At 45.0% G+C, this 11,020-nt stretch overlaps 1 protein-coding gene across 1 annotated transcript in view; it reads right to left on the reverse strand.

The window, feature by feature from the left end:
• The window catches only part of LOC138974621 (uncharacterized), a 90,836-nt gene extending 80,094 nt beyond the window's left edge, over positions 1 to 10,742 (reverse strand). Inside the window, exon 1 of the mRNA XM_070347345.1 lies at positions 9,145 to 10,742. Coding sequence (XP_070203446.1) covers positions 9,145 to 10,742 — 1,598 coding nt within the window. The remainder of the gene's footprint in view (positions 1 to 9,144) is intronic.
• Between the last annotated feature and the right edge of the window lie 278 nt (positions 10,743 to 11,020).

The raw sequence follows: 11,020 nt of genomic DNA on the forward strand, positions 1-11,020 counted from the left end.
TCGTGATGGGCATTATTGCAAAGCATTTTATTTTCAACGTACATTTTTCACAGCTGTATCACTCTATGATCCTCTATTCGTCAAGGTGTTCGTGATCGTGAAAACAAAAATCAAGGTAACTGTGATCGTGAAAGCTAAAATTTCCCTTCCCGTGATCGTGATGATACCCCCCCTTTGGGGCCCTCATTGTACTACGTTGCAAGCCCCTGGAGCAATTTTTTGATTAGTGCTTTTGTGAACAAGAAACAATTAACAAGTGGCTCTATCACATCTCCCCCCCCCCTTTCGCCGTCCCGATATAACCTTCGTGGTTGAAAACGACGTTAAACACCAAATAAAGAAAAGAAGCTCTGAGAGAGCAAACCGGATGTTACCACGGCAAAATTCAAGCGTTGACCAAAGCTCTCAAGGTCATACACGCCGCATAGGTGGGGTTTCAGGCCGCGTTCGCAGTACAGAATTCTGTACATGATTCTAAGCCTTATCTTTTCAAACTCGTAACCCCGGATAGTCATGAATAGAACACAGTTTAAAGCACTTTTTTTTTTAGTACAGGATGTAATGTTCCTTTTTGTTTTAGGATCGATATTTGATAATTATTGAGAAAAGAGAATAGTTGAGTTTGCAGACAATTTATGAAGTTTGATTTAGGACACAGACACAAACACACACACACCGACACACACATTCACCGGCACTGTGTCACTCACACACACACACACACACACACACACACACACACACACACACACATACACACACACACCAACACGTGACACACACAAACACACACACAAACAAACACAAAGACACACAGTGTAGTGATAGACTTTGTAAAAACTTGCACGTTGAGTGCTCAGAAAAAAAATCGGGGGGCAGTTGTCCGGGAGGCATTTGTCTTCCTGTGGTGGGGGGCAGTCGTCCGGGGGGCAATATTGTCCTGCTACCGGTTTCACGCTCCCTTGCTTTTGTTGCTTCTATTTTATTTTGTAATTGTTCTGCTGATCACATTCTACTTGTCTCTTCCTCTCTCTCTGGTGTGTACGGCCTGACAGCCATTTGGTTTTATAAACTTAGGAACAAGGAGTTTGGCACAGATGAAGACAGCTGGTTTTCTCAAGGGCGGTCTAGGGGTTTTCGAAATAAATATTGACTTGATTTGGTCCCTAACTTTTTCCTTTGAGTATATATATGAGAAGTATGTTGAATGTACAAGATATTTAATTGTAGCCGATTTGTAATGGCAGATGGTTGTTGATGTGGAAATAGCAGCTGGAGCTTTGAGCAAGAGTTGTTCTTGAGGGTTTTTGTATGCATGGATTTGACTTTTGATGTCAACGTTTTGTGTATGCTTCGTAGTTCTTTTTCTGTGCTTACGATAAAGGATTTTTTTTGTATGACATAATTGCTCTTTGAGAGATAGTTTGTTATCAGAAGTTTTGCAGTTTGTCTGCATTTTTGTTTACTTTATATGAGCGTTTGGTATAAACTAATACGTTGTAGAATTTGCTGTTTAGTGACGTGCTTATTTCTTTGCAGTATTGTTGATGTAGTTTTCTCGGCGAATGAGCTTTTGTATATTTTTGAGGGAGTTCAATTGCAACCTGTAGGTGTAGGTTAGTAGAAGCAGTCTTGGAGCCTTTCCCCTTCCTTCGCCCTTCTCCCGTGCTGCTAGAGCGGAATTTCCAATGGTCCCGTTAGGTGTGAAGGTCCAGGTCCCGTTAGGTATAAAAGTCGCAGGATCCTTCTCTACAGGGGGAGTCGTTTGTGATTTGGAGAGGAAAAGTCTTGTACCTACTACGCCAATATCACAGCATTTCCTCCATGGGTTGTACAGTATGTGGTTGGGAGAGGAAAAGCCTTGTGCCTATACTACGCCAAACAACGGCCTGAATACACAACTCTTGTACATTTTGTCCCATGGCATTAGGGGAGTTATTTACTTTTTGGGGAGAAAAAGCCTCCTGCTTACGAAACTAGATCGGAGCATTTCCCCCTTGAGTTGTGTGTGGTTTTGAGAGGAAAAGCTTTGTGCCTTCTCCGCCAAATCACGGCCTCAATACGCAACTCTTGTGCCACCGCATGGTGAACAGTGGCGTGCTGTTCACTTGGTTACCAAAAGGCAGTAAGTGTAGTTCGCGCTTCCCTTGTGTTCCAAAGGCAGTGTTCGAGCGGCGTCGCTCGATCCTTCTCATGCCCCGAACCCCTGCCCGATTTGTATAGCATTTTTTGGTCTCGAGTTGTTTTTGGTTAGGTTCTGAAAGTCGTTTCCAGGCCTAGAAGTGCTGCCAGATTTTTCAGCAGTCTAAAGACTTAATTAAAACATTGTATGTGAAGCATTATATAGCAGCTGTTGTCATATTTGAACACCCATGATTTGATCTCGCACTCTCAGTCCGCTTATCGCCCTTCTCACTGTACTGAAACAGCCCTACTTAAAGTAATCAGTGACATTCTGTCTGCTCTGGATGGTGGTGATGTGTCAGTGCTTACCCTACTTGACCTTTCTGCAGCGTTCGACACGATTGACCATGTCACGCTTCTCCATAGACTTCAGACTCTGTACGGCATCTCCGGTCCACCGCTAGCATGGCTTGAGTCCTATCTCATTGGCAGGACTCAGGCTGTGCTTGTCGATGGCCAGATGTCTGCTCCAGCCCCACTTTCTTTCGGCGTTCCTCAAGGTTCAGTACTTGGTCCCATCCTTTTCATCATGTACACTAAGCCCCTCTCCACACTGATTCAAAACCATTCTGTTTTAAATCAGTCTTTTGCCGGCTGATGACACCCAGCTGTATAAACCCAGTCCCCCAGCAGAGACACATTCCGCCATCCAGACCATTCAGACATGCATCACTGATGTTAAATCTTGGATGGTTGATAACAAACTTAAGCTGAATGATGATAAGACTGAAGTCTTACTGTGCAAAAAGAAGAACACTACATTTCCCTCTCCCCAACCTGTTTCTGTTCAAATAGGCAACACCGACATTCTTTTCTCACCATCAGCTAGAAACCTTGGATTCACCCTTTCATCTGACATGACCCTTAACAAACATATATCTTTAGTCTGTAGAGCAGCTTATTTTGAGCTTCGTAAGATCAGCACCATTCGCCACACACTCTCCTCTCAAACAACTAACACTCTTGTCTGTGCCTTTGTTCTTTCTAAACTTGACTACTGCAACTCTCTTCTCTCTGGCTGTCCTCTGTACCTCCTGCTTAAACTACAAAAAGTCCAAAACTCGGCAGCACGCCTCATTCTCAAAGCACGAAAACGAGATCACGCAACACCACTTCTTCACACACTGCACTGGTTACCTATTCAAGCCCGCATTGACTACAAACTGTCTACCCTCTGCTTTAACTTCTTTTCTGGTTCGTCTCCTGCTTACTTCTCTGAACTCCTCACCGTCTATTCTCCAGCAAGGCAACTCCGTGCCTCTTCTGACTGTCGCATCCTTACCATTCCACACACCAAAACCAAAACATACAGACAACGCACTTTTACTTTCTGCGCACCCACACAATGGAATTCTCTCCCCTTTCACATCCGCCACTCTCAGTCACCCCAAGCATTCAAACGAGCACTTAAAACGCACCTCTTCAGGAAATACAACCCCTGATTTTGTTTTCTCAGTCCATCAGTAGGTTACATGTAGTGTTATTTGTTGTTTTAGTGATTTTTCACCACCTATTTTATTTATGTTTTTATTACTTAGTGGAAGAATCTTTTGTAATGTATGTTTGAAGGTGTATGCTTTTAATTAAGCGTTGTTGACTATGAATGTAGATGTAAATGCTTGTATAACTGTGTTTTAATTTTAATGTTATTTGTTGTTTTAGTGATTTTTCACTACCTATTTTATTCATGTTTTTATTATTTAGTTAGTGTAAGAATCTTTTGTAATGTATCTTTGATGGTGTATGCTTTTAATTAAGCGTTGTTGACTATGAATGTAGATGTAAATGCTTGTATAACTGTGTTTTAATTTTAAATGTGTCAAGCGCAAAGAGCATAATTGTAAAGTTATGATGTTGCGCTATATAAATGCTCATTTATTATTATCATTATTATTATTATTATAACCAACTTGAATTTTTGTATGGATATACTTTCTATGAAAGATCCCATGTAGGTTTTCATGATTGTTTTCTTGGATTAATACAAGTTGGAACTTAACTTGCTTCTTGTTGAGTTGATATTCTGTTTGTCTGTTTGTGTTGTCTCGTGTTTGTTTGATTGCCATGCTGACAAATGTCTTTCAAACACACATGCACTGTCGCGTGCATGCATGCTTGCATGTTTTAGTTTTCACTTAAAAACTTTAGCCACACTCCACAGCACACAAAAAACACCGATGTAAATAAATGAAAATATTTAATAGTCCCAAGTAGGGTGAAAGATGGGGGTGACGATGAATGGGATGATGGAAAGGTTAATACGAATACATGAAGATGAACATGATGAGCATGAGAAATTAAACGTCAGCCAAATAATGTCAACAAATAACATACACGAGACGATCAGGGCAGTCAATATAAAGAACGTACGTTTACTGACGATAAGGAATCATCTTAAAGGTCCTCCTCATACCATAAATGATCTCTATCGTCGAAAGAAAGTACTTAGCTACTAGTTCGATGAATTCTGGGGGGGGGGGGGGGGGGTGCGCCCTCAGGTCGACACCTGCGTCTCTGTCGCGGGGGTGAGAGATTCAGACAGGTTGAGTGCCGTCACGCCGTGTAACCGCTAGAGTATGCGACGGCGACGATCCGAAGTTGCTGCTCAACAACAGCGTGGTTGTGCCACAGCGACGATCCGAAGTTGCTGCTCAACAACAGCGTGGTTGTGCCACAGCGACGATCCGAAGTTGCTGCTCAACAACAGCGTGGTTGTGCCACAGCGACGATCCGAAGTTACTGCTCAACAGCAGCGTGGTTGTGCCACGGCGACGATCCGAAGTTGCTGCTCAACAGCAGCGTGGTTATGCCTCGGCGACGATCCAAAGTTGCTGCTCAACAGCAGCGTGGTTATGCCTCCTCAATGCCGAGAAGTTAATGTTCGCATGTCCGGTCCGGCGTCCTTGACAGACGTCACTGAAAGCCTAGAAGGCCAAAGTCAGTAACCACACCAAAAACCTATGACACGTGACTTCCTCCTCCAATAGAAATCATCTTAGGGATGAGGAGGAAGCACAATGACTCAAACTTTGGTTCCCTTCTACAATACAATTTACCATGCTAATGATTAAACTTTAAACAAGATGATGAACACTATTTACAAAAACACAAAGACGAGACAAAACAGTACAACCGGTAACTATTGTAAGTTCCCTGTCCCCTGCCACCGGCCCAATTCACCTTCAGCAAAACTGACAAAAGTCTATCCACAATTAGAAAAAGAAATACGGCTTACCTCACACAGGCCAATGAATAATATCACGTACACACTTTATGTACGCAACCGACTTTCACAAAGTCAAACAGTAGAAGTACATCACTACTGAAAAATAATACTCGAACCCAAACGACAATTCACAACGCGAATTTCGAAGCTGTTCGACATCTCTATCCTTAGCGGATTATGACATTATTCAGTTATTCTGCAGAAAAACAGAAATGCTGGAGAAAAACTGTCTTTTCTGCAGCATTTCTGGATAATGTCATCTTTCGCCGAAGCAGCGTTTTTTTCTGCAGCAAAACATTTTACTGCAGTAAAATTGAAATCAAGAATGCTGCAGTAAAACGGTGCTGTTGTTTTACTGCAGAAAACCTGTTTTAATTTTTTCTGCAGCATTTTGTACTGGCTCTTGGCGGATTATGACATTATTCAGTTATTCTGCAGAAAAACAGAAATACTGGAGAAAAACTGTCTTTTCTGCAGCATTTCTGCATAATGTCATCTTTCGCGAGAGCAACGTTTTTTTTCTGCAAATCGGTAGTTTTTAAAAACAAATCAAAATGGCCGCCAGTGTAAACAGTTTGGTATGTTAGGCATATTTCACTTCATTTGATTAAAAGCGATATTTGGCGTTAATGGACTTTTTTGTGTTGCTTAACCCTTTCTACCTCATCTATGTTGAAAAAGTTTTTTTCAGCCGAGACCAGCTGTGCTGCAGCAAGTCACTCAGAATTGTAGTAACTGTGAAGTAAATGTGTATCAACACGCTGGAATGTAGGCGTTAGATGGACGTTAAAGGGAGCGACTGAAGCTAACAGTCTGAGCGGATATATCCGTACCTGGTCAGATAGAGCCAAATGAGTGGGTACGGATGTATTCGTACCTGGGAGACAATGAGTTAACAAAACCAGATACAGAGCCACCATGCAATAGAAACTAACAGAAACAATTTTTTAAACATAACAAGACATGTATTGTTGGTGCAGAGATTGGTTAGACGGTGTGGGTGGCAGGGTTGCAGAATTGTTGGATTACCTAAACTGTCAATCGGCCGATTTACACGAACTTGCCAATCCTCAACAAAATTCACCAAACATCTTTAACTGAAAGCTTGGCATCCAAGACTAACTGCTCAATAGACCAAGACAGTCGCTACGAAACATCGTTTAGTCTACCGTTTGATCTGACAGACTATGACGTAATATCTAGACATCCTGACGTAACCTCGGTTATCAGTGAAAGGCAAATACTCCATCATTTCAGTCATCAACAAAACATAGCAGTAATACATTCATTATCAAGTCACAACAAATGGCATAGTAAACAAAACAAGAAAATTATTGTTTACTTACAGTGAACTCAACCCTTCTTTGCCGACATCAAAACAGGTGCACAACGAACCGATCTGTACATTTGAATAAAAACTTGATCTCTTTACCCCAAATTAACTGAATGGGCATGTGCCTCTTTTTCCTGGGTCTAGCACAATACTCTGAAATCAACGCTAAGTCTATCGCAGCGAGCGGTCAGCAGCTGTCAGCGGAGTAGAACGACGAACTCACTGAATACTGATACTCACTCAAATTTAAGGGGCTTACTGTCCGTCAGGTCTAAGTGCCTGTGTTGGACATGAGTTGGTTTATACGATTTGTTTGTTTGTTTGTTTGCTTAATGCCCAGCCGACCACGAAGGGCCATATCAGGGCGGTGCTGCTTTGACATATAACGTGCGCCACACACAAGACAGAAGTCGCAGCACAGGCTTCATGTCTCACCCAGTGACATTATTCTGACACCGGACCAACCAGTCCTAGCACTAACCCCATAATGCCAGACGCCAGGCGGAGCAGCCACTAGATTGCCAATTTTAAAGTCTTAGGTATGACCCGGCCGGGGTTCGAACCCACGACCTCCCGATCATTCACGGGGCGGACGCCTTAACACTAGGCCAACCGTGCCGGTGAATACTGATACGAGAAAATGAAAGTTTTACGCCCTCACGGCAAAGCCATTAGGGGCATGTTACACGGGAAATCCCGGCTTTGTATGAAAATAAAAAATAAAAATGCGGGGGGGGGGGGGGGGATGTAGACAGCTGGCTGCCGGCTGCTAGAGGAGACCTGAAATGGGCTAGGGACCGGGTTGGGTCGTCTTGGGTCAGTGCTGAAATGGTTACTTTTTTGGCTGTTGGCCGAACGGACACCCGGGCTTCATATTTTTGCATGCATGTATTCGTGTTTCCAAGGCCTGAGGCTTTCGCTGTGACCCTGGGATCTTTATCGTGCGCATGTGTATGCGTGCACACGGGGGTGTTCGGACACCGAGGAGAGTCTGCACAAAGTTGACTCTGGGACACACATCCCGCGCCGAACTTGGGGGTTGAACCCACGCTGATAGTAACAACCGGTTTTAAAGCCAGCGCCTCTACCGACTGGGCAAGCTCCCCCCCCCCCCCCAATTTGTTGGGGTCAAGAAGTTCCATGGAGGGCGGGGGGTATGGAGTATCACATAGTGTTTTGCTCAGAACATTCCCACCCATGCAGAGCCGCGCTATGGGTACGCATTACCGTGAAGCTGGCAGTCAGTGCTACCAAATGTCGTCTGTGTCTACCACTCGGTGGTGACTTAATGTGGGTCTATGTAAGCAGATGCCAGCGCAAGCAATCTGATGCAGAGTCAGGAGGCGGTTTGGTACAAGAGAACCTTAGAGGCCACAGCCTCGGCCGTCTAAGGGATCTGTGTGTCTGGAGGCACATTTGGTTTCTGAGGTTCAAGCGGAGCTGTTGCCTCTGCTCCCAAGTTCCCGTGTCTGGAGGCGTTTTTGGTATGGTAGCAAACCTGTAGGTTGGGGCCTCTGCCTTTCAGGATGCCAGGACTACAAAATGTGTGTCTTGGGACACATTTAGCTTAAGATTCCAGAAGTGGATCTGTGCTGTGCTGGGTCTGCTGCAAGCACACTAGAACCAGCTCGCAACAGTTGAGGTGAACAAATTGGTGACCAAGACCATCATCGGTTTCTCTCCGAGTGATGGGTGTGGGCGGAGAAAGTCTCCCAGACTGAGAGCATTCTCCCTTCTGTAGCGGATGAGACTAGACATCTCTTCCTTGAGAGTGTCACAACCTTCAAACACGTGTGTGAGGTGTCCAGTCTTGCCACACTGACAGACTACCTTGTCCCAGTAGATGCGGCTGCTGACCGTGCGCAAGCGACGCAACAGGCTCATGGGTCTCGGGGGGAGTGGGAGGTGGTGCCCTTTCCTATTGTAGGGGAGGTGTATCCATCCTCTCTCTTCACATGTTTGTGACAGTGTCTGCTCTCTTTCCTCTCTTTTTAGCTTGGCTAGCAGCAGTTTGGCTTCCTGGCAGGAGAGCCGAATGTCTGTCACTGGCATGGTTGACATAGCCGCTGCTTTTGCTGCTCTGTCCGCCATTTCATTTCCCCGGATTCCTGTGTGGGATGGCAGCCACATGAGGGAAAAGTCTGTTCCTTTTGTCATAATTTGGTGGGCTAAGAAATGAATTTCAGTTTGCATCTCTCCTCTGTTCTTGGTGCCATGTGCAAGTGCTTGCAACGAGGATTTTGAGTCCGTAAGGATGACCACCCCCAGGGGTGGGGTTGGCAGATCGTTTATCAGTGTGCAGGCCATGTAGATAGCAAATAACTCTGCAGAGAAGATGCTGATCCCCTTGTTTAGCTTGTATTTTCGTGTTATATCAAGTCCAGGAATCGACAAGGCACACCCAGCCTCCCCTGACTGCAGGATCGAACCATCTGTGAAGACCTGTAGGTGGCTTTCAAATCGTTGATCGATCTTTTCTTTTGCAACTGTGGCTAGCAGCAATGGGTCTTCTGCCTTTTTGAGGCCGTCTCCATAGTCCATGATCAGATTTGGGGCTTCAAGCAGCCATGGAGGGTAAGGAAGAGTACCACCTGTGACCAGCTTTTCCTTGGACAGGCCACTCTGTTCCCATATGCCCTTCACATGGTTGTATATTGGGAGCACTGTTTGGTATGTATGAGTCTTGGATTCAAGAGCTTTGTATTGCATGTGGTCGGTATCTCCCATGTCTGGGGTAAATACTTCCACTGCCGTGTTTGGGACACAGTGTATTCTGACAGCCAGCTGTGCACATCTGAGGTGGCATTCCTCTTTCAGTGGCAGCCATCCCACTTCCTGGTAAAGTAGAGTGGAGACTGCCGATCTGGGGACTCCCAGCGCCACTTTGAGAGCGGCTCTTTCTACTCTTTCAAGCTTTACCCACTGACTGTCAGGAGCTGCAAAGAAAGCCTCTTGGCCATAGCTGAGGCGCGACCGAACAAGGGCACGGACAAGATGGATCAATGGTTTTCCGGCTGCCCACGACTCTCTGCTCAGAACCTTTATCAGGTTTAGAGAGCGTTGAGCTTTTCTCACAAGTGAGTCTATGTGTGGGCCCCAACTGAGAGAGCTTGTGAATGTCACTCCCAAGAACTTGGTTTTATCTGCTGGCACCAGCTGCACCCCATTTATGGTGATGGAACATGTCCTTTTGACAAGCTGCACTCCTGTGAAAGCCATGAACACGGTTTTTTCGGTAGATAGCTCAAAGCCATTCGTCTGCATGTAGTCAGCGATTTGGTCGACTTTTTCTTGGTACCGCCCCATTTTTGTTTTGATTGTTCTTTCTGACTTGCAGTTGACTGCTTCCCAGAGGGCCATGTCATCGGCAAACAGAGACAATGAGGCCTCCTTGAGGTTCAGATTTGCTGCATCGTGGACCATGATGCTGAACAATATGGGGGCTATGATGCTTCCTTGAGGCACCCCCATATCTAGGACATGTGTTTGAGAGATGGACTGCCCCACTCTAACAGCCATGGACCTGTCTGTGAGGAATTCCTGGACAAATTCCAGCAGGCGCCCTGAGATCCCCATGTTGGACATTTTCTGAATTAGCTTTCCATGCCAGACCGTGTCAAATGCTCTTCTAATGTCGAAGAAGGTTGCCAGCACTGTTCTGCCTCGTGCTTTAGCCTTCTTGATGTGGGCTGTAAGTTTTACCACATGCTCCATGCAGGCTCGACCCTTTCTGAAGCCTGCCTGGCAGAGGGGAAGAATGTTGTTCTTTTCAAGAAAGTGTTCTAGTCTGTTTTTTACAATTCTTTCGTATACCTTGCCAAGGTGAGGTGTGAGTGAAATTGGGCGGTAGCTTGTCGGCAGGTGCCGGGGTTTACCGTCTTTGGGAAGAGCAATCACCAGAGCGTTTTTCCAGGCTGAGGGAAGTTTTGAGCTCGCCCAACAGTGCTGGTAAAACTGTAGCAGCACTTCCAGCATTGGCTCAGGAAACCGGCGTATCATGTTGTATGAAATGGGAATACTGATACTGACCACGGGATGCTATTTATACTGCTGACGCGGACTGCTCCGAAAGCGCGTCTCGAATATTCCCCGAACGGCTGTCTTGAACCGTATGCTAGCCAAATTTGTGTTTATTTAGGATCTTTGACAGCTGATAACTTTACGGAAAATGCCTACATTTGAAATCGGTTTGTTGCTATAAAACCAGTGTGAACAATACTTTTAAATCATGTTATAAGATATAACTTTGGAAGTCCAGATCAAGAAGAAATTACGAT

The sequence above is a fragment of the Littorina saxatilis genome, linkage group LG8 (assembly GCF_037325665.1).
Source record: "Littorina saxatilis isolate snail1 linkage group LG8, US_GU_Lsax_2.0, whole genome shotgun sequence".
Lineage (NCBI taxonomy): Eukaryota > Metazoa > Mollusca > Gastropoda > Littorinimorpha > Littorinidae > Littorina > Littorina saxatilis.